General features: G+C 42.2%; 1 protein-coding gene across 9 annotated transcripts in view; it reads right to left on the reverse strand.

The window, feature by feature from the left end:
• Positions 1 to 8025: 8025 nt before the first annotated feature.
• The window catches only part of LRAT (lecithin retinol acyltransferase), a 46075-nt gene continuing 29895 nt past the window's right edge, over positions 8026 to 24205 (reverse strand). For 2 of the 9 annotated variants that reach the window (XM_045464985.1, XM_045465007.1), the window contains 4 exons: positions 20042 to 20179; positions 15657 to 17047; positions 14351 to 14891; positions 8026 to 9874 (listed from right to left, as the gene is read on the reverse strand). In XM_045464985.1, coding sequence (XP_045320941.1) covers positions 9722 to 9874; positions 14351 to 14890 — 693 coding nt within the window. In that variant the 5' untranslated portion in view covers position 14891; positions 15657 to 17047; positions 20042 to 20179 and the 3' untranslated portion in view covers positions 8026 to 9721. Of the gene's footprint in view, positions 9875 to 10790; positions 10930 to 14350; positions 14892 to 15004; positions 15113 to 15198; positions 15306 to 15656; positions 17692 to 20041; positions 20180 to 24205 lie in introns of those variants that run through there. The other 7 variants (XM_045465002.1, XM_045465015.1, XM_045465052.1 and 4 more) reach the window with 6 other exon arrangements.

Below are 24205 nucleotides of genomic sequence, written 5' to 3' on the forward strand. Positions count from 1 at the left end.
TCAGGAACCATGAGATGACCTGAGCCGAAATCAAGAGTTGGATGCTTAACCGGCTGAGCCATCAAGCGCCCTTATTTAATTAGACTTAATTGTACTGCAAGGGGGTAAACTTCCAAGTGCTCATGTGAAGTCCTGATTACAGCTTTTTCAGGTCATGCCCACTCAAGCCATGTAGCCCTCTCACACAGTGACTTAAATTTTTATTTCTGTCTCCTTAAAAGAAGACGAAGACTAAAGTTCATCCATCCCACCCATTCCCACTTTCTAGTACAAACCAAAGGACGGACCTACTTTGGGGAGATCAGTCTGAGGCCTGGCAGGAAAATCAAGTAAAGGACCATATTCAGAGAATCACTGCTTTAAAAGAAAGTCTTCCTGGGGAGCCTGGGTGGCTCAGTTGGGTAAATGTCCGACTTCTGCTCAGGTCGTGATCTCACAGTTCGTGGGTTCGAGCCCCACGTCAGGCTCTGTGCTGACAGCTCAGAGCCTGGAACCTGCTTTGGTTTCTGTGTCCCCTCTCTCTCTGCTCCTCCCCCATTCATGCTCTCTCTGTCTCTCAAAAATAAATAAACATTAAAAAAAGAAGAAGAAGAAGAAGAAGAAGAAGAAGAAGAAGAAGAAGAAAGAAAAAAGAAAGTCTTCTTGTTGGTTTTTCCACCTATTGCTGAGGTGTGCAGAGAATAAACGCCAAGAGCATATTTTCTCAAAAGCTCTTTTGAGAAAAGATATCCGTAGCACTTGTTTTCAGAGTGGTCAGGAGAATGAGCACCAAAAGCAGAGAAATCTGAGCTACAGAAGGAGGGGTACCAGTCCTCAGAGCAGGCACAGAAAGAAGCACGGAAGGAGTGGGCTACTCACCCCCCTGAGGAGCTAGTCCCTCAGACTGTTGTGGCACTCTAAATTCATTTCCTTCATTCTCTTTATGTTTAGATTTTCCCTCTGTCTTGTCTTCTGCCTTAAATCCCTTCGTAGCATTCAAGAGCATTGTCACAAATGTTATGGTCACTTGAAGTCCTTCCTTATCCAGGAAAATGAAAAGAATTGGCCATGGTTAAAGTCCCCAGGGGTTATTTGTCTGTGACTTGCCAGAAGTGAAGTGGAGAGACATGTGGGTGCAGTGGTGGAGTGGGGACCTGGCTTAGGGGAGTCCTGAAGAGGAAGTAAATTTTGATGTTGCTCAAGCATGTAGCAATTGCTACCTTTTCTGTTTCCACCCAGCAGTGAGGCACCCGGTCAGGTCAGATGTCTGGACCAACACGGAGCTTAAGTCCTGGTTCTTCTGGTTGAGCAGATCCTTAGGAGATGGCTGTAGGCTGAGCCAGGGCTAGCAGACAAGAGCCGTTTATCTGATAAATTTTGGAGTTTCGGCTCATTGTTTGACTCAGTATAAACAAGAAGGCTTACTTAGGAATACTAGCACATTCTTCTTCAAAGAATAGGTGATTCAGCCAAGTAGCAGATGAAATGATCTCAAAATTCTACAAGTACTGAGGTCAGCACAGAACTAACAGATAAGAAGCCATTATTTTGCATGACATCCGTTGAACATGTTAGCCACTTGGCTTTGTTTAACCTTCCATTGTAATTTTTTATGACTGTTTTAATTGCAGAGAATCTGAAGTACTTATGAGGCTGTGATGGCCCCCAAAATTCCAATAGCATTTGAATCTGAGTCTTGCACTGTGTGTTGATGTCTCCATCATTCTGTGAAAGGGAAGAAGTGGTGATGGACTCCCCTCAACAGATTGAATGAGAGCCCAAGGCTCTAGAGTCCCATGCAGTGTGGTTTTTGTTTCTACGCCTTCCCCCTTCTCCTGACCCTATCAGAATTTCCATCTGAATATGGGTTATTTTCAAAGAAGACAATAGAAATGGGAGTGTTCACTGATTTGACTTAACCCTCTGATGATAATCACTGCTCTGAAAGAAAAGCACTGTTCTGATATTATCACAAAAACAGCGCTTGTCCCTTAGGAAACAATTATGAAAACTTAACTTATGCTTTTTAAACGAGGCATAAAGCCTTTCAGAGTGTATTCACAGTATGTTCCCTTCCAAAGAATACTCAAGGGAAAGCAGAGATGTCATATATTATACTGCTTTCTGAGTCTTCGGGCTTTATTGGTTTCCTTCCTTTTCCCACCAAACCACTACAAAAGTAAGCCCGCACTCATTTTCCACTTACATTTCAACCCACAATCTGCCTTTTCCCCTAACCTCCTAACAACCCCCGTACCTGGCATTAGTGGGATGCTTATTCATCAAGGCCACTCAGTCTCCTTTTTTGTCAAATCTGCTGGGAACAGCATTGAGGCCCGTGCTCTCTTCTATATCTCGATGCTACTCAGACTCTTAGCTTCTACAATTCACTCCTTCCTGGCCTCTTCACCCAGTGTCTCTTTGGTTTGCTCCAACCTGTGCGCCTTATTCCTCGGTCCTTTTCAGGAGCTCTTCCTGATCTTTCTTCTTCCCTCCATTTTTTTTTTTTTTTTTTTTTTTTTTTTTGTGTGTGTGTGTGAGCTGAGTCTTACAATCCTTCCACTTTTTTTTTAATTTTATTTTTTATTTTTTAAAATTTACATCCAAATTAGTTAGCATATAGTGCAACAATGATTTCAGGGATCGATTCCTTAGTGCCTCTTATCTATTTAGCCCATCCCCCCTCCCACAACCCCTCCAGTAACCCTCAGTTTGTTCTCCATATTTATGAGTCCCTTATGTTTTGTCCCCCTCCCTGTTTTTATATTATTTTTGTTTCCCTTCCCTTCTGTTCATCTGTTTTGTCTCTTAAAGTCCTCATATGAATGAAGTCATATGATTTTTGTCTTTCTCTGACTGACTAATTTCACTTAGCAAAATACCCTCCAATTCCATCCATGTAGTTGCAAATGGCAAGAGTTCATTCTTTTTGATTGCCGAGTAATACTCCATTGTATATATATACCACATCTTCTTTATCCATTCATCCATCGATGGACATTTGGGCTCTTTCCATACTTTGGCTATTGTTGATAGTGCTGCTATAAACATGGAGGTGCATGTGTCCCTTCGAAACAGCACACCTGTATCTCGTGGATAAATGCCTACTAGTGCAATTGCTGGGTTGTAGGGTAGTTCTATTTTTAGTTTTTTGAGGAACCTCCCTCCATACTATTTTCCAGAGTGGCTGCACCAGCTTGCATTCCCAAAAATCCTTCCACTTTTTAAAATTCTTTATAGACTCCCTCAGGATGGTCTAATTCATATCCTTGGCTTCAACCACCACTGTCACGACTCCTAAATATATCCCCATCCCTGAGCTCTGTCTAGAGCATGAGACTCCAATTTCCAATTGTCTGTATTGCCACCTATGAGACCCAAGGCTACTCAAACTTATATATTCCAAATCAAGCTTGTCTTGCTTTTCCCAAGACCAATTCCTCCAAATTAGCCAGTATGTCACATACAATCAGTTACACTTATCCCCGTGCCCAGTTTTAGCCTGTTATGCTTCAGATGCATTTCTTGCCTTTCCTGGCAGGCTCTTCTGCCAGTTGGTTTCTGGCTTAGTTGGCCAATGTGAGATGCTCATGGGAGATTGGAGGGAGAGAGGAAAAGGAGAAACCAGGGCATTACACACATACACATACACATACACATCCTGCCAGACAATACTCAGAATGGTTTCTGTTTTCTACGTTGGACCTATATGAAACCCCCTCCTTCTCACCCCTCAAATCAATCCATTCTCTCTTGTCCATCCTCATTGCCATTGAATTAGTGCTAGCCTTCATCATTTTTCTCCTACATTTCGGTGATAGAATTTATGTCCTTTAAGTTACATCTCCTCACCTAATCCATTCTCTACATTGTTGCAGAATGAGCTGAGATGATAATGAGATGTTTCCCTCTCCTTTAAAATAAAACAGATAGCTATCTTCAAAGGAAAATCAGTTACAAGTAGCTCCTTTAGAATAGATCACCATACCTTGGGCCACGTTGTTGTACAACTTGGCAACAAATGATTGGCCCAAGGATGTCACCTGATCTGAAAGTACCAGACCTACAGGATATGAGGACCAATGGCCATGAGGTCTTCTTGCTAGAGAACTTCGTTCATGACCACCAATACTGCTTCATGACTGGTCAGTTTAATTTGATACTTTGGAAATTTTATTTTTTTTAATGTTTACTTTTGAGAGAGAGTGCCTGAGGGGAAAGGTACAGAGCGAGAGAAAGACAGAGGATCTGAAGCAGGCTCATGCTGATAGCAGCAGGCCTGATGCAGGGCTCAAACTCATGAACTGTGAGATCATGATCTGAGCCAAAGTCAGACGTTCAACCAACTGAGCCACCCAGGTGCTCCAGATCCTTTGGAAATTGTAAATGAGAGACAGCGTCCCAGCAGAGTGGAGAAGAAGTAGAAGAAACACAAAATAAAGGTGTAAGGAAAACCAGGAGGCAGCAGAGGCAATGATACACTGAAGGTTAGGAACAGTAGCCAGGTAGCAACATGGGTAACAGTTTTAAGCTCAGGAGAATGAAATGTCCAGGGCAGGATCTAGACTCGAGAGGAGGATGGCGCTAGGGTTGTTGTTGGGACATGGGAGAAGTTGGGAGCTGTATGGGGAGATGCGATTCGTGTAGTTCCCACTTCTCCATGTGCCCTTCAATAAACCTCCACCCATAAAACTCATGTTTCTTTTCCAAACGAGCTAATGCCACCCCTATTCGTCACGTTTCACAAAATGGCATGCTCACAAGTCTCACCTGAGGTCCTTGGAAAGTTTAGGAAACACTTCCTTTCCACTTCAGACTTTTATAAAGTCCTCCATGATCTTGCCTCTTGTCTCTAACATCACCTGGGTCAAGAGCTGTCTTCCTCAAAGAAATGGTGGAGTAGTATGGCGCCTTTCTCTTAAAGCAACAACATAAACACAAGTCATTGTTCTTAGTGACTGGCAGTAATCCCAACTGTGATGTGGGTTCTCACGACCCTGTTGCCTGTGTATTTACTGCTCCTGGCGCCTGTAATGGCATGGAAAAGGGAAGTCTCTTCCGCTTCAAATGTTTGTACACTTTACAACTCAGTTAAGGTATTACTGAAAACTTCTTTCCCATCTCTCTTCTTTACTGGCCCCCAGCAGGCAGCTACGGGTTTTGTCTCTGCCCTTCTGACACTTTTACAAGCTTATCATTGTTTTGAAATCTATTTACTTGCCATTCTTTCTCATGAGACTGAGCGACTGCAGGACTAAAATTCTAACTAGTTCATTCTTTTGTGGCCCTGCTTGGAATACACAAAAGGTCTGCAAGAAATTAATACACTCATTGGTGGAAAGATTGTCCGATTTATGGGAGACCTTAGGAAGCCAACGTCATATGGAAGAAAGAGAGCCGGAGTCAAATTGTAGATCTGTCTCTGATTATTTGTGTAATCGCAAAGTATCTGAACCTCTGTGCCTGATTTTCCATGTCTGAAATGTGCTGGGTTGTTTAAGGCTTTGGCCCAGTAACCTCTGTGGTTCTTTGCAAAGCTGTGAATACATCTCAGGATTGGCCCTGGGATTCGCTCCTACTCACACTTCATCCGCATTCAACCCATAGCCAGAGTAAAATGGCAGGCCACCTTGGTAGTATTAAACATCGGCTGACTGAGTTCATGCTTATAGCTCTGTTTTGTTGCTTCTTGGTTTTGTGGAATGGAGAATTGTTATTTAATATGATGCAGAACCTTTTCTACATAATCAAGGTAGGCTTCAAGATGCAGATAACATAGATCATATCAGTCTGAAGGCAGATTCACACAGTTTTAATTTCAAATATGTAAAGCTCGCTTTGCTCAGTAAAGGAAGCTTTGAGAGACAAAATTTATCAGGCTACCAAGCTTAGAAAAATATTTATGGATATCAAATTCAAAGACAAGAGAGGACAGGATGTATGTCAAATTGATTTTATTTAATACACATATGTACCAAATATAAAACTAATTGAACTAATAGATCTAGGTTAGATAAAATTCTCTAAACAGAACATACAAAACACAATATTAGCAATCATCATTTCTTATATGCTTCTCAGCTATAAAAAGATTTTGTCATTGACACACCTGTGACATTACCAGAAGACATTTTTTTTAATGATTCTTTATTAATTTTGAGAGAGAGAAAGAGAGGCAGAGAGAGCAGGAGAGAGAGAACCCCAAGCAGTCTCCATGCTTAGCATGGAGCCCAACTTAGGGCTTGACCCCACAACTCTGGGATCATGACCTGAGCCGAAACCAAGAGTTGGACGCTTAACCAACTGAGCCACCCAGGTGCCCCTTGAAAAAACTTTTTTTTTTTTTGACAGTAATAGTATGAAATAGAAAATGGAAAAATAAATATATCTCTATTCTGAAAAAAAAATTAAACTACAAATCTGTACTTATTTGCTTGTCCTTGCCAAGAAATAGAACTAGCAGACCAAAGATCTGGAATATCCAATATACATACAGTCACCACATTGTTATATTTCAGGAACCGATTTTCTGGCAGGAAAGGATTTATGACTCCTCCCTGACACTGTACCCATAGTTACTCATGAGTCGAATATAAGAATTTGGCTAGTCTGTTGACACTTCCTTAACATGTTTGTTCTCCACCCTCACAATTACAGTTTGAGAGATTAAGGACCATAACTAGTCTCCTAATAGAGCCCCTTGTCCTGTCTTGCCCCATGCCCCATCCTTGCTTGATACTTTTTGGAGTTACCTCTCTGAACGCAAACCTCCATTGCCTGTTCATAAAGTCCAACCTTCTTGGTCTACACAGGACTTGAACCACCTGATCATTGCTCTCGTTTTCCAATACCTCCCCTCAGCACCGTTGCTCCACTCTAGCCTCTGAACCACTTGCGTCTGCCTGAATGCCCCATACAGTTTCATGCTTCAGTCAACCAACAGTCATGTACCTCACACTTATGTGCTAGGCGTGTTGTGAACAGTGTTACTGCATTTGCCCATACTGTTCAGAATGTGTACAATATCCTGCCCAGATCTGTCCCCCTGGAACACATCCCATTTTTCCAAGTCTCAGGACACAGTCCCTATAGTTTCGGCTTCATCAGGTAAAACCATGTCTTTTTCTGTGCCTTAAATCAGCTCTAGCATAGTCTTAATGCTTCTATGTCAAGGAGGCAATAAACTTTGAGGTCCACATCTCATTCTTCTCTTCATCCCTAATACCTGCATAGTACTCGACACTTGCATTATTTCATCTTAGCCCAAGCTAGTTCTTTGGCCTTCATCTACATATGGCAACCATATGGTGACAATATGGTGACAATATGGCGACAAAAGAAGCAACAAAAAGCTGTATCAGACACTATGTATCATTCCACAAGTTAGAAGCGAAATTTATAAGTGCAAGGACTTGCAGAATCGTAAGCGTGAGTCTTAACTAATGAAGCCCAGAGACATTCAGCAGAGACACAGGAAGGGCTCAGTTTGTTCCACAGCCAGAATCAAGGATATTATGTTTCTTTTGCCTCCAGACGCAGCTCATCAAACGGAGCACAACAAAACGAAATTTCCCTTTGTCCTAAACTCAACAAATTCTAGTGTTGTGGAATATTAGATAAATAAAACCTCCTTCCAGTACGCTCTTCCAGTAAGTAGTAAAATACATCAGTGTGATAAAATCACCTCTTGCTGTTTCTCAGCCTAATGTTAGCTTTGCCTACTTCAGATTTCTCTGACCTTCAGGAAGACTTTGTTTTTCCTTCTTCTGTATTACCGTAGCACTGTATACACTCTAATATAGGTAGCTTAAAAATAATATTAATTCTAGACCATGAAATTATAACAGGTCAGTGCCTGGCATGTAATGAACACTCAAATGAATGAGGAATTGGATCTCACTTTAAGGATATGAAGTAAGACTAATTATGTTAATTCCAACCTTAAGTACTTCCCTTAGCATTTAATAAGGGATCATTATCTTTGAACACAGATTTAACATCAGACAGTGGTTTTCACTACCCAAAATACTGAAATCCACAAAAAAAAAAAAAAAGGCATTTATTTAGAAGGACATCGTGTTTTTAAAAGATCAATTTATTTAAACACTTGCTCCGAGGGTAATAACAGGAAGTGAAAAACCACTAATACAATAGAGTTCTCACAGTGTATACATACTTAAAATAATTTTAAGTGGTTGGAATATGCCCAGAGAAACTTTATTCTGTAGTGTTACCATTTCATGTTTTAACTATTTAAAACATTTAAATTAAACTATAATTATTATTGAACTCCAACTGAATGTTAAATTCCAACAGAATGTAAAATCTGCTATTAAATTTGTTCTGATTGGATCACTGAGTGACTGACCCCACTCTCCCCCTAACGCTCACCATGTGACTCATTATTTTGTGATTCTTGATAGTTTATCAAGAAATTTTAATATTTGAAATGCAAGTCTAGCTTGTGGCTTAGTTTTTACAATTTGGTAATTCTGCAAAACTACTTGAACGCTTGCTTTAACAGGACTACATCTCAACTCTGATATTAAAACAGCCTCAGTGTAACCAATTTTACATGCCTGGCGTTACTAAGACACTCAAAAACCACTTCTAATAGTTATTTCTTTGTGGTATCCTTCTTTTAAGGATATAAACTGTACTTTGCAATGAAATGAAGAAACCTGTTAGCAGACAAATCTGACGGCTTTTAAAAATTATACAGTACATTAGTAAGTGCTTAAAAAGGTAAACCGTCCAATGACATATATGCAAATCATACCACAGACATGAGAAAACAGACTAAAGTTACTTTTACACTCACTTCTGCAGATGCTCTATGGTAACCACACTGGTGGATAATAAAGCAATCAAGAACAAAATTGGTCTCTCATCCATCTATGTGTATGTGGACATCTGCATGTTTGATTGACACATACACACTCCAAATACCCAAATTATTTCAATCCTATATCCATTTACTTCTCAGAGTGGTTTAAAGTAACCCCAGTGACACATAAAAGGAAAAGAAAAAATTGAATGCCAGGCTTCCTAGTGAGTAAAGTCAAATCGAATTGTTCAACTGATGCTATAGGAGCGTTTTCTGCAGGAAAACACAAATTTCTACAGTTCCAGTCGTTACTTTATCATTAAACTCTAACTTTGCCAACATGGTTTCAAGTAATGAAAATATTCTTGACTTATTGGGAATTGCATATAATACATTAAAAAAAAGACTATGATTTTTTTTTTTTGCCAATCATCAAACATGTTTTCAACTGAATGAGGGAAATTCTTTTAGTTTAATATAAGTTTTTCAATGAAAAAGAATACATTTATAATAAAGTTAGTGATTTCAATCAAGGAGTCTTATAGTCTTCAAATTCAGGTCTAACAAGAGAAGAGCAAGGATTACAAGAGGAAAAAAACAAACAACAAACACGCAAATAATCTCCTGTGGCCATCACCTTACGGGCTGGTTCTCTTGTAATGTTGAACTCTATTACAAGTTGCCATGTTTCCAAGATTTGCACAGTGCTTTGAAATGCAACTGCCTGAGAAGATTGAGAAAGCCTTTGTTCTTGGGCTTACACAGTAAGCACTCTGCGTGATTCTTAATCACATTTTTATCCAGAACACAGTGTTACCGGTCACATTTTTCTTGAAGATGCTTATACTGATTTGTGCTCTATAAATATAAACATATTTACACACAGAATACACACACTGACACGGGGATGTGAAGTCAGCCAGCCATCCATAAGAAGAACGGAATAAAAATTGCAGGAAGGGTAGTATATGATGCCAAGCCCAGACAGACTATAGACGCCAATCCCAAGATTGCTGAAGCAAGAACACTTCTCTGATCACGAATAATTATCTTCACATTCTCACAGAACTGAAAAATAAAATTGAACAATATTAGAAAAGGCAGTTAAATCTAAGAAGAAGCGCAGTAAAGCAACATTTTCTCAAATATTTTCTGTCCCACAAAAGAACTAGAATTTCTATTATGACTTCAGAAAGAATTTAAGATGTAAATAGTTCAGTTTCTTTTTTTTTTTTAAATTTTTTTTTTCAACGTTTATTTATTTTTGGGACAGAGAGAGACAGAGCATGAACGGGGGAGGGGCAGAGAGAGAGGGAGACACAGAATCGGAAACAGGCTCCAGGCTCTGAGCCTCTGAGCCATCAGCCCAGAGCCTGACGCGGGGCTCGAACTCACGGACCGCGAGATCGTGACCTGGCTGAAGTCGGACGCTTAACCGACTGTGCCACCCAGGCGCCCCAATAGTTCAGTTTCTTGATTTCACATCCCATAGTAGCTGAAATGATGCTTCAGGCAACTGAGCTCATAATGGCACTTGCCTTTGTAAATACAGCATTTTTATAGAAAACTACAGAGAGTGTAACCACATAAAAGTTATTCGGGATTAAAGGTGAAAACTTCATACTGCTTGTCAATAACAATAACATATTCTAAAATTATATAGGCAAAAGAATCTCTAACCTTGAATAACAGAATTTAGCCTATTATTGGTGAATTCAGTTCCTACAACTCATTTGAAAATTTGATGATACCAATGATAACTTTCTTTATATGTCTCAGAATCTAAAGATATAGAAAGTCTAATTTTTTTGTCATGTCCCATTACCTGAATAAATTAAATCCAGTCAATTATGGGACATAAAATTGGCTGCTGGAGATAAAGATAAATATGATCCATAGCCCTGAGGAAGGCATTCTTCTCATATATAAATACAAAAACTAATTTTATTCAGAAGTGATGGCTTATGCTTCAGTCCTGGCTCACCTCTTATTAGCTCGAGTAAATCCCATGTCAATCATTGAACTTGTCCAGACTACCCTCTTCTCCTCCATGGGAATACTGAGGTTGTTGTGAGGCTCAGATGAGGTCTTTCATGCAAAAGTACTCTGTATTCTTCTACATGCTGCATAAATGTAAGGCCTTACAACAGTAATAATTATTACTGCTACATGTGTTGACAATTCTCTCTACCTCATCCCTGTCAGGGCAAAATTTAGCAATGAATTGTTCAACTTTTACACATGACTTTTGCTACTCATACTAATCTTAAGCTCCTTTTCTAGGCATGACATTGTATATGCTTTGAGGGTCTCCTACTATACAGTCCTGGATAGATTTAGCAATTCTAAATTCTTTTTTTTTTTTTTTTTGTAAGAGAGAGAGAGAAGGGGGTGGGAGGCAGAGAGAGAGAGCTAATCTTAAGCAGAGTCTATGAGCACCGCGCAGCCAAACCTGGGACCTGGTCCCGCGACCCTGTGATCATGACCTGAACCGAAATCAAGAGTCAGAGGCTCAACATGCTCAACCAACTGAGCCACCCAGGCACCCCAATGTCTTTTCATTTTAAAGCTAGGTTTCTAAATTCTCTTTTTATTTTTATTTTTTAATGTTTCTTTATTTTTGAAGGAGAGAGAGACAGAGCATGAGTGGGAGAGGGGCAAACAGAGAGGGAGACACAGAATCTGAAGCAGGCTCCGGGCTCTGAGCTGTCAGCACAGAGCCCGAGGCGGGGCTCGAACCCATGAACCGTGATATCATGACCTGAGCTGAAGTTGGACGTGTAACCCACTGAGCCACCCAGGCACCCCCTAGGTTTCTAAATTCTTAGTGGACAGAGTATACAAACCCAACATATTTTAACATGCTATCTTGACCATAAGGTTGTCTCTATCCATACTTTTATACAATTGCTAGACAAATACAAAACTTCCTGTCAGTTATCCCGATGTTGTTTTCCTTACGTGTCAAACGGATGATTTGTCTCCTTTTACGGAACAAAACATCGAGTCCCAAATACACAATCATAAAGTGAGGATCAAACTAAATGAAGTTTTCGGGACAATGAGAAAAAGGGCTTGACAGATAATGGGAGAATATGCATTTGGGTAAAAGAGTAAGCTGTCTTCATACAGTTAAGCTTCTTTTTATCTTTTCCCTAATAATTTTTAATTACGAAAAACAGAGAATCATTGTGACTCCTTCCCGCAAAAGCAGATTTTCTCAAGGAGCATCATATTTCTAATGTCCTGGTCTTGTTCACTTGGCCATGAGCCTAGGAGGCATCTCTGGTGGTGCTCAACAGGAGGGAATGTCCTGCATTCCTAGAAGGTGTTAAGAAACTTGTAGGGGCACTTTTTGAGCACTGAGTCCCCAGAAATTAAAAGGAGTATTTGCATTCATTTTTTGGCAATGAAAAGCAGTACCAGCAACATAAAAAAAAAGAGTTGAAAAAGCGTAAGGCATAGTAATAGTAATTAAAGGGCTTTATAGTTTACAAAACACTGAAATTGTTAACAGTAATATAAAACTCTCTTTAGTTTTAGATTTCTAAACTTGTTAAAAAGAACTTCACTACAAAAAAGTAAATTATTTTCTTCCAATTTATTTTCAAATTAGTTTCAGGGCTTTTCATGAGGGAAAGTGCTATTCAGAGTGTTTATAAACTCAAAGTTAAGAGACAACTTGTAACTGTCAGTGTTAGGCTTATACTAGTGTATGTAATTAAAGAACTCAACAAGCAGACCCCAGACCAAGTAATTCCTTACATTCTGAAAAGTAGAAATTAGTCCTCCTTCAGTATGAATGATCTTCTTCTCTCAAGCAAGACATGTCCAAAAACCGGTTCTTAGAATTGGAAAATTTGGGATGGGAATTTTATTTCCCGGGAAATCTACTCTGGCCAAATTGTTTGTTACACCATTCAAAGTGAAGACAAAAACTCAGTTTCACAAGAGGTGCTATGCGGCAACGGCAATTAAAACACTTCTCCACTTCTGTAAAACCTTACAAAGTTTCCAAAGATGAAAAACTACTCCAACTAGTTATTTATGCAGATTAAATATTTTGCTACCTTAAAAAAAACACTTGTACTGGTTTTTTTTTGTAGAAGTGTGCAATACAGTGCCCTATGTGTTCCATGAAAGGGTAACTCCTAATTACTGGATAGAAATACTGTTTTCCTTTAGAGAAATAACTTGCTTGGTTCCTAAGTAAATCTGACGCGTTTCCTTTTGTACACTTTTGGAGCCAGTGTTTGTAAATGTCGTGGAGTTCATTTCCAACCAGGCCTGGACTGGAGTTGTGTTTCTTAAATCATTGCACAGTGCTCTAACTACATTTTTATTTAACTTAGAAAACAATTCTTAGATTGAGTCTTTTGCGGTTCAATAAATAATCTACTAGGGTTTCATATTCCGGTGTATAAAAAGCATGATGCTCTGCCACAGAGGAGAGAAAGGTTTTTCCCATATAGGTCAAAAAATTAATCAAGATGTGGAGCAGAACAAAAGTGGTTGCATGGACTCATTCTCTTGGTCTGAAAAATATCTAGACATGAAGACTAAAATATGAAGCTCATTACATGATAGCCCAGGTTTCCATTAAGAGCGAACATTAACTATAGCCTCTTTAACAACTACAGTGAAGGCTGAGAAAGCTTCTAATTGCGAATGAAGTTGCAAGTTTAAAATGTTAACTACCTTTAAGTTAAGGTTTCCAAACGAAAGAAAAAAATCCATTTTCCCTCCTTTGGCTCTGTGACGGATTCAATCATCTTGAATGCTAATACTGTTTTTTTAAAAGCACCCATAAAAATTACAACGTTTAATGAATCTTCTAGAAAACCAATTGTTTTGCTCTCTGGGGAACCCATAAACAATCTAACCCACCTTCGGAACTAATCCTTAAAGGATGCTTAACAATGAGGAAGTCCACAAGGGGATTAAAGCCTTCAAGGAAAGAATTCAGAATACCAAGGAAATGACTTCTGTGAAGCCAGACGCAGGAGTAAGGGATCTACCACGGACGTCTTCTTACTGGGAATTTTGATAGTTTATATTAAGCAAAGCGAATTCACTCTCTGCATTTTACAGACGGAAAAACCTGCATAGCTTGCTTAATTTTAAAGGCACAACAATTTGCACACAGGGTTACAGCTTAATTACAAACTCTGAACGCCTTTTTTCCTATTGCAATTCTTGGGGAAATCTGTAAGCACACGGCGACAGATTTTCTGTTGACCCCCACCCCCACCTGTTCTTCTATCATTTCGACTAGCTGGGTGGACACCCTGGCGACCTCTGCAGCAGTAACTGGGTAGATCTCTTGGAATCGCTGGCAGCGGTACCGCATTGCCACACTTTTTAACCGCGCGTTTCGAGGTTATCTTGCAAGCGACAGCTCTATTTATTTACTTGGTCTCCCGTAGGGACACCGAAGAAGTCGTTACTCATTCTAGAACTCAATCCCTGATCCCAGGGTATGGAAAAAAGTCAGGGATAGGAAAGGGCGTCCCCACTGAGCCCACAGGCAAGTCACACGTGTACCTTGTCAGCCTGGGGGCTGATCGGGGTGCCGAATCTGCAGTAGGTCACGAAGTGCTCACAGTTGTTCCACAGGAGGCTGTAGGAAGTCAAGCCCAGCAGCTTCTCCGCTCTCTGCGCCACCTCTTCGTTGAGCAGCGCCTTCCTCCTGAGGGACTTGTCCAGGTGATTGACCAGGATGTCGGCTCCGTAGGCGAAGTCCTCCACTGTGTCCACGCGGACGCTGGCCACCCTGCCGATGACGCCCAGGATGAGACGCTTGTTGGAGACCACCTTCTGGGTGAGCCGCTTGTCGTCGGTCAGGGCCAAGAGGATGTCGGGCATCATGTGGGCGACACGGTTGTCGCCCAGGTAGATGCCGTAGTGGGTCAGGTGGGTCCGCGGCACCTCCAGCACGTCGCCGCGCAGGAAACGGCTGATCTCATAAAAACTGTTCCTCGCCTTGTTTTCGCTCTGGGCGCCGGAACTGAAGAGCTTGAAGTTGGAGATGAGGAGCAGCTTCTCCAGCAATAGGGACAGTGCCTCCAGCATTGGGTTCTTCATCCTGCCGGGAAAAGGGAGTGCTGGGGGTGGGGTGGGCCGAGGCAGGGGCGACCGCCGCCGCTCCGGCACCGGCAGGGCTAGGCGAGCTCGCCGGACAGGGGCGCTGCTGCTCACCTGCAGGCCAGCGGCCCAGTGCCGCGGGGGACTGCAGCTGCCGTGGAGGAAGGGGGAGCAAAAAGGAAAGGGGAGAAAGCCTGGAAATTGGCTCGGCCGCCTCGCACTGGGGACTGAGGAGAATGAGGACCCAACGGCGGCTGACCGCGGGGTCAGTGGGACGGGCGCTGTGAGCAACAAGCTACCAAACGCACCTGGGGGCCGCACCGGGGCACAGGGCAGATCGCGGAGCTCTAGCCTGGAGCCTTCTCCGAGGCCTTTTATTCCAGGCAGGGGGGCGGGGATGAACGCCGTCACAGACCCGGCAAGAGCGCTGATTGGGCACCGGCTACAAGCGCCGCTCGCGGCGAGGGGCGCGCGGGACTGCGGGGTGTTTGGAACGCGTCTGGGGCCCCCCAGGTCCGGGGTTCTTTCTCGAGAGCCCCTTCCAGACGCAGGTTCCCTCTGGCGCTCGCGACCTAAGCACTTCCGTCCGCTCGGCAGCCGTTTGAAGTAGTGAACGAGGCGTGGCCACACAAAAAGTTCCTGCACCTGTCTGAACTGGGGTGCATTCTGGGCGTTTCGGGAACGTTTTCGGTGCAAAAGCCCCGTCCCTCGAGATTTCTGATCCGAACCACCTCCCTCTAAAGGATTGGATACCCAGAGACCTTACCTTACTAAAATGTTTGCATTTACTCTGCGAAGAGTGCGTGCCTCCAAAGCTTGCGGATTCCTTCCTAAATTCCCTAGAGCCGTAGTCCCACGCGCCGCGGATCGTTCTCCCCTTTAAATGCTTTTTGCTCGAATCCTTTTTGCTCTCAGCTGGCGCGCGGGTCGGCGTCCAGGTCCCGCAAACTGGCGAATAGAACCCAAGAAGCCTCTGCATTCGGAGGCACCAGTGACCGTTGAGCGCACGGCTCCGAACGGTAAGCTGAAAAACGGCGAAGCCCCCAACGACCGCCTGGAGAACCGGATTAAAGTCAAGTTTATTTCTCTGGCTTCAGGCTCAGATGGACCCAGCTCGGGTTCACCCACCAGAACGTTGCCGATTTCTTTCAAAGCGCAGCCGCCCGGAGGTGGGCAAGGAAGGATGTGGTACGGCGTTCCTTGCCAGAGCGCCTACAGCGTGACCCAGGCGCAACGGCGAGGGTGGTCCCCGGGAGCAGCCGGGTGAGGGAGCTGCTAACTCGCGGTCCGCGCCGGGTTTGGCACGCGGTGTTCCGACCCTGCGCGGAGTTCCGTGCTAATGCGTCATGTAAATGCTTAAATTCCTCAGACAAAGGCCACAATAGAGAGCCTCGGTTGGCTCCACAAAGCTGCCCAATTCGGGGCTAATAGGTTTCTTAGGGTAGCAGATTCTCTGCTTGCCTGGGGGAGGAGGCTGGGCTGTGGATGATGGATGAAGGGCCATTCATCTTACCTGGAAGATGAAGGGGGGCCACGGAGACCAGGCGGGGAGGAGGCTGGCTTCTAATTATCCTCGGAGGCCCAGCCTTTGCTCTCACCTCCGGCCTGCCGTCAGCGTTCTGCCCCAGTGGTCCCGTTTGCCGGTGGTGACTTCTGTTCATTTCACAAATGATCCCGAATCACATTACAGTCCCAGTATAGAGGAGAAAACTCCATTTCCCACAAACGAGTTGAAAGCAGAAGATGGAGAAGGGGAGAAAGGCAGTGAATTGGAAATTTTAAATAATTTATTTCCCCACCCTACCCCCAAAATTTAAAGCGCAGAGGTACTGAGTTACTGAAATTAATCAGACACTTGGGCGTTTGTTAGCTTCCAGCCGCACACCAGCTCTGTGGCTGGTTTTAAAATCTGGGCAGTCTGGAAATTTTTAAAAATCTGATCCAGACCTCGGCGCATAAGTTAAACTGCAGGCCCGAGGTCGGACTCTAAAGTCGCTAGTCGCATCCAGTTCTAAGAAAGCATAGATGCCTGAACCTCCAGTGTCGGGAACCAAACGGCTGGGGGAGATCAAAGGGGACTTCGTAATTAGCGATTTCCGTCTCTGGTGGTCACTAATATGGCTTATTAAGGCCTACGACCGTCTCCACCTGGGGAATCTGCAGAGACAGAAGTATGGAAAACTGTTTGACGGCTCCACAGAATATTCTTTAAGAGCAAAAATGTATTAAGGAGAAATCACCCCTAGACCTTCAATGGCTTCATACCCTCTGGAGGTTTTGTGAGAGAGAGTGCCACGCTGATTTGCGTTTCCCCTGCCCCGCCTGCAGGAATTCGGCCTTGGGTAACCCCGAGGAGACTGTAGAACATTTTCCTTTGTCTTACTTCTGAAGTCTTCTCAGACCTCTTAAACTGGGAATGGTTAGGGAAGATTAGGCTGCTTCTCAACCGAAAAAACACAGCGTCCTAAAATGAGCTCTTGTTGGCCCAATGGATGTGACCTCCCTATGGTGACCTCACCTTACAAAAGGCAACCCTCACCCTTCTCTGAGTTGTATATATTTTTGTGGCTGAGTAGTCAGTTTTTGATTGCTTCCTAGAGGCACATAACCAATAAATATATGGTTGTATGCTGATAGGTACACTCCCACTAATACTCTTATGCCTGCATCAATTTTAGCTGAACTATGGGGGGAAAACTGCTGTTAGAAGGAAAGGCCCGAGAGAAATCTAACATTAGAAAGTTCTCCTTCCTAAACCAGAAGCTGTTCATTTAGAACGAGGAACATCCCCATGGGTTGCTGGAAAGACCTCTTGTTTTCCAGATTTTATGAAAGTCAGCTACATTCAACAAGTCTCCATGAGATATCTTAAATGCACGCAAATGTGTTGCTAGGTCTGGCCTAGGAATTCTGAAAGAGCTGAGGCTTTCCTGGTCAACACATAGACTTCACTGGAAGGTCAACTGAGCCTCACCTCAGACACTGCTTCCCCATCCTCCTGCAGAAAGGACATTGACAGCAGCCCCACCCACAGTGTTCAGGCCTGGGTCCATTTCTCCCAGCTGCACAGACCAAGACTCTGCTGGTTTTCTGTGCAAAGGAGGCTGAAATTGGGGCTCACAGAGCCCACTTAACTTCTGGGCCTCATCTTAGAGTCCTTGATCTCATCGTGGGTCCCAGGAGAAAGAGGTCCCACTCTCAGAGACAAGGTACAGAGTCCAGCAGAAGCCTGGAAGGCTAACAGATTTCCGACCTGCACATTTCTTGCCCCTGGAGCCTTTTTGTTCCTCAGAGAAGTCCTTAGAGGATCTGATCACAAAATTGTGTGCTTCCTACGTACTAGGACCTGAACTAAGCATTTTCTCACTTAATCCTCATTACCTTGTGAAGTGCCATCTCGGTTTTATTTTACACAGGAAGAAATTAAGGCCTATACTTTTGCCTCCTTCACTGTGTTGATGTGGATCAGGACTCGACTACAGGTTTCTCTGTCCCCAGGTCCATCACCGCGAGGGAAGGACTGACCTTCCATCCGTCCATCCACCTGTCATCCATTCACTTATTAAATGCCTGCTATATGTCAGGTTCTGTGCTCAGCTCAATGAAATACCTAACCCTAAACTTAGATCTCACACCTTTTCTTTTGAATTTGAATTCATTTCCCTGCTTCTCTAGTGCCATGGGGTCTAATTTTTAGCATCAGCTATTTTACTGCAATAGTGAGAAAGATCTGATTAAGGTTCTGGTTACTAGTCTTCCCTCACGAGGAAGGCCCCAGCACCTGAGTGGCCATGAAGGCCCATACCCCTCCTTAGACATGGGTGTTTGATGTCTTGCCTAAGGGCACAGAGTCAGAAGCAAAACCGAGGTCATCCCAGACTTCCTACTTCTTACACCTTCTTTCCCCTGGCCCCTTAGCCTGATAAATTTGGTTTTCTAAACTTCGTGTTTTATTTTTTTAAGATTTATTTTACTTTTTATTTTATTTGTTAATGTTTATTTTTGAGAGAGAGACAGACAGACAGACAGAGCATGAGCAGGGGAGGGGCAGAGAGAGAGGGAGTCACAGAATCCAAAGCAGGCTCCAGGCTCTGAGCTGTCAGCACAGAGCCCGACAAGGGGCTGGAACTCAGGGACCACAAGGTCATGACCCGAGCCAAAGTTGGAGGCTTGACTGACTAAGCCACCCAGGTGTCCCTAAACTTCATGTTTTAAAATTATTGTCCTCCTTTGGAATTAGTTTGTTGTTGTTCTTACATTTTTAAGGTTATTACATTTGGGGGCACATAGATAATAACATGTTTTTCTCTGCCTTCAGTTCATTTACATATGCTCAGGTCTGGCCCAGTGGACACAGAGGCCCTCACTGGCTAACTCTAAGGGACTGGGGAGAATAAAGGCTCTGTGCACATCCCCCTGGAAGCAGAAGAAAACAGCAGACACCTTTTCATGGAGCCTTCAAACTCAGTGCTACCTAGGGTGTTAGGAATCAATTACCTCCTGGGAGGAAGACTTCCCCAGCTTCCTTCCTGGCTGGCTAGCACTTTATTATGAGGGCCTCAATCCTGCCTATTGTCTTTACAAAGATGAAAGGTTGCAGTTCCAGCCAGACAGGATTTAGGGGTTTTGTTTGTTTGTTTGTTTGTTGTGCTAACCATAAAATAACATTGAGCAAAACCAAAGAATGTGCATTTAATATTATGAAGAATCACGACCAAAGTAAATCCAGGCTTCACATAAATTAACAACAGGTTGAGGCAGCTGGGACATAGAGGAAGGAGGCAAAAATCCCGAGTTTAAGGTCGTGTGGTGTCATTCACAGCTAAATGAACTCAGACAAGTCACTTGCCACCTCTGAGCCTCGATTTCATCTTTCTGAAACGGGAATATTTCAAAGGAATGTTTAGAGGATTAAACACAATCAAATGTACTGAACGTACTGTATCACTGCATGGAGATTCATAACACAATGCATCATCGGTAATATCATATGTGTTATTCTTCAGAGAAACAAGGACAGAGGTGCTTTTCCCTTCTGCTTTGATACCACAGTCACCCAAAAATGCGGTATCGACAAAGGACATGCTTTTACTCGTAGACCCCTGCTAAGGACTCGGCCCAGAGCCACAGTGGGGAGCAGAAAGCAGGCACGTTTCGAGCTGGGGCGTTGAGTGCGCCCACAGAGGCACAGTCAGTAGGCAGCGGGCAGAGAGGGAACGAATCACACTTGGGAGATTTGGAAGCTTCGGCAGAGCTCTGCTCCTGCAGCTGCTCACCACCAGTGAAGTCCTTTATAATCCGTAAAAACAAAGGTAAAGACCAGTCTTTTGTTTTAAGATGCCTCTCAAAACATACAAACCCCCCAAACGTCCATGTTTGAAATGATAAAATGACATACTGAGGAATGACTAAGAATTTCGAGATGCCCCACGACATGTAAAGCATATTGCGTTTTAAAATACAAATAATAAATGGCAAGTCACGTTATTTCTTAATAAATTCATCTTATTTCCTTTTTATTCTAACTTATCATTGTAAGGCAATAGTAAATATGCGTATTTGGTAACCCAGGTTTGTTAAGAAAAGCACATATAACGATAGCCTTGCGCTACATATTTGAAAGGCCACATATTTGAAATGCCACCACTGTAATCATACCCATGATAGAGGAAGAAATGAGGTATTGCTGTTCCCCAAGCAGGACAGCATTGGCAATTATAACAATAATAATAATTGATTGGGGATCAATGCCATCCTATTCACTATATTTCAAAAATCCTTTGTAAATGCATAGACATTCTAAGGATATAATGACAGGTAATTGAATGCAGAACTTTCTTAGTATCAGGCTAGCTTCAGATACTCCTCTCTGATGGTGTGTGAGATCTCGGAGACTCCTGGGGCCTAGAAGGCCTCATCTGTGAAGTGTCGTGAGCTGGATTAGAATGACATGTTCTCTAAACCCTCCAAGTGTGAATGGTCCTGGGGCCTATGAAAATCAAATTACTCAGGCCCTTCAGAGAGTCTTAACTGTGGTTCTTGGTGAATTTTCACAGTGAGCAATTACCGGAAACAGAAGATGAATTATTGTCTGGTACTTAGAAAATCTTAATAGGATTCACTATTTAACTGTTTAAACAATGCAGTGCCTCATTGAATTAAAAAAAAAGAGAGAGAAAGAAATCACTCATACTCTAGTGAAGCAGTAATTACACAAGAAGAACAGGAAAAATGGGGCAAAAGTTTAGAAGCAGTTGGTCCTGGCAATCAGTGGTTCCTTTGATTACACATGTTCAATGGTACAGAAACTTTACATGATATAAACACACTGTTTCATCAATATTTTGTAGCAATATATATTATTGCTATGTTTTTGAAAAGAATAACATCTCTTTCATTTCTAAACTTAATTTGAAGGGAGGTAAGTGTACCATTCTGGTATATTTGTAATTACACATACTCTTAACCCACTCCACACTAAAACAAAATTCAGTGTGATTCAGCTAAAGCTGATTCATAACTAAATACTTTAAGCAACACTAAAAAAAAAAAGGGAACTTTGATTTTACATTGTCTCAAATTTCTTAACTGGAAGAAGTCCAAGCGGACAGCTCTCTCTTTAAGCACCAGGCCGCCAGTGTTCTCTGTAGGTACAGACCTTTATGTTTGAATTAAGTTCACTGATTTTTTATCCTGATTGCCCTCTGCTAGGACATCCCATTAGGTCGGATTACTTGCATTTTATTCACACCCATTCTTTTTTTCTTTTTTTTTAACGTTTATTTATTTTTGGGACAGAGAGAGACAGAGCATGAACGGGGGAGGGGCAGAGAGAGAGGGAGACACAGAATCAGAAGCAGGCTCCAGGCTCTGAGCCATCAGCTCAGAGCCTGACTCGGGGCTCGAATTCACAGACCGTGAGATCGTGACCTGAGCCGAAGTCGGATGCTCAACCGACTGAGCCACCCAGGCGCCCCAGTTCACACCCATTCTTTACATGGACAGCACATGAGTGGGGGGGTGTGCCTGGCTGGCTCAGTCAGAGTATGCGACTCTTGATCTTGGGGTCGTGCGTTCAAGCCCCACACTGGGTGTAGAGATTACTTAGGAAAAAAAAAAAGCATGTGAGTGGAACTGAATTTGAATCACACAGAATTAATTAAAAAAGTAAAATAAATTCAATAACTTTTTTTTAAAGCTTATTTATTTATTTTGAGAGACAGAGAGAGAGCAGGGGAGGGTCAGAGAGAGAGGGAGAGAGATTGCCAAGTAGGTTCTATGCAGAGCTTGAACCTACTGAACTGCAAGATCATGACCTGAGATGAAATCAAGCATTGGACGCTCGAACCTATAGTAAATTGGTTCAACTCTTCATGTCCTGTCCGTTCATCTACAGAAGGGGTGACAGTATCCATTACCTTCCCTGCTGGTGACCCTCATTGTCTTTTCACCTCCTGAACTTTCTGGAATTCAATTGAGCAATAACTAGAGGTAATCATCCTGTACACCTCACTGCCAAGTCAAATATGACAGTCTAAACTCTTTTTTGTTTCCTTAAATTATGGATCTCCCAGCCTTTGTCTTTACTTTTGATGAAAGGGACCAGAGTTTTTTTTTTTTTTTTATCCCGTACCCACCCCCTTATCCGAGCTTTGCTTCATTTGGTTTCAGTTGTTCATAGTCAACCACAGTCTGGAAGCAGATGATCCTCCTTCTGACATGTCCTCAGATGGTTAATAGTAGCCTAACACTACGTCACAATGTCTGTATCTTCCAACTCACTGCATCTCATCATGGAGGCATGCAGGCATTTTATCATCTCACATCATCACAAGAAGAAGGGTGAGGGCAGTACAATAAGGTATTTTGAGAGGGAAAGATCACATTCACATAAGTTTTATTATAGTACATTGTTATTGTTCTATCATTAGTTATTATTGTTAATCTCTTACTGTGCCTAATTTATAAATGAAACATTATCATAGGTATACATGTATGGGAAAAAAACATAGTATATATAGGGTTTGGTAGTGTCTGTGTTTTCACAGAACTATCTGCAAACTTGGGGACTTAGAACTATCCCCTGAAGATGAGGGGGAGCTACTGAATGTCCTTTATGGCTGTACCATTTGGTTTTCAAATAACAATTTCTGCCTTTCGTCTTTTTTTAAAAAGTGAGTATAATTTAACCAAGTATTTTGCTGTATAGATTAAATGGAAGAAATCTTGAAGATTTTTCTCTACATATTTAAACCTTCAATGTAGAATATCTATCAGTTGTTCTTTTTTCAGAATGCCAAATTCAGGAAGAATAAATAAATAATTATTGATATTGTAAAAAAAGTTTATTGCCAAGATTACTGACCACAAATGTGACTTAAAAAACTCATTTTGGCAACATTATCTAGAAATCCATCATCCTTGATTAAAACTTAAGTATTCATAAATGTTCTGAGTTCACAGTGGGCATTCAATAAAACTCCCACTTAAATTTTATCTAATAATTATATTTACCATTTCATTTATGAAGTTGTACTTATTAATTAATTAAGAACCTTAAATCCATTGGTTAATATTTCAAAATTAGTTCTGTGTTTAAGACTGTATTACCTTAGGCAAAGAGTCATCTTTCTGAATGAACTTCAAAGTCCCTATTTATAGCTTCAGAGCCTCCCATCAAGAGCCTCCAAATGAATAGGTTTGAGGTGGAGGCAGGAATCTTCATTCTAACAAGCACCGCAGGTGATTTTCAGGCAAGTGGCCTTCACATCTTGAGAACCACCTTTACCGAAGCTGATCTCTCCCTCTCAAAACAAAAACAAAAACCAAAAAACAAAAAAAATTGAAAAGAAAGAGGTGCCTGGGTGGCTCAGTCAGATGCATGATTTTGGCTTAGGTCATGTTCCCAGGGTTGTGGGATCAAGCCCCGAGTTGGGCTCTGCACTGTGCATGGAGCCTGCTTGAGATTCTCTCTCTCTCTCTCTCTCTCTCTCTCAATCCCTCTGCCACTCTCCCCCTACTCCTGCGCTCTAATTAAAAATCAATCAATAAACAGTTGTGCCAAATCTCAGGTTATTGACAAAAGTAATGATGCTGAGTTAGGTTGATACAGTGGAGTCCTCAGTAAGGCAACTCATACATATATATATATTATATATATATTACATATATATATATAATATATATATACACATTACATATATATATATATATTATATATATATATATATATATACACACATGTGAGAACCTATGAGAAACTCCCACTAAATGAGATATTGTAACAACGCTTTTACTCAAAATTACAGAGACACC

This window comes from Leopardus geoffroyi, chromosome B1 (genome assembly GCF_018350155.1).
Source record: "Leopardus geoffroyi isolate Oge1 chromosome B1, O.geoffroyi_Oge1_pat1.0, whole genome shotgun sequence".
In the NCBI taxonomy this organism is placed as follows: domain Eukaryota; kingdom Metazoa; phylum Chordata; class Mammalia; order Carnivora; family Felidae; genus Leopardus; species Leopardus geoffroyi.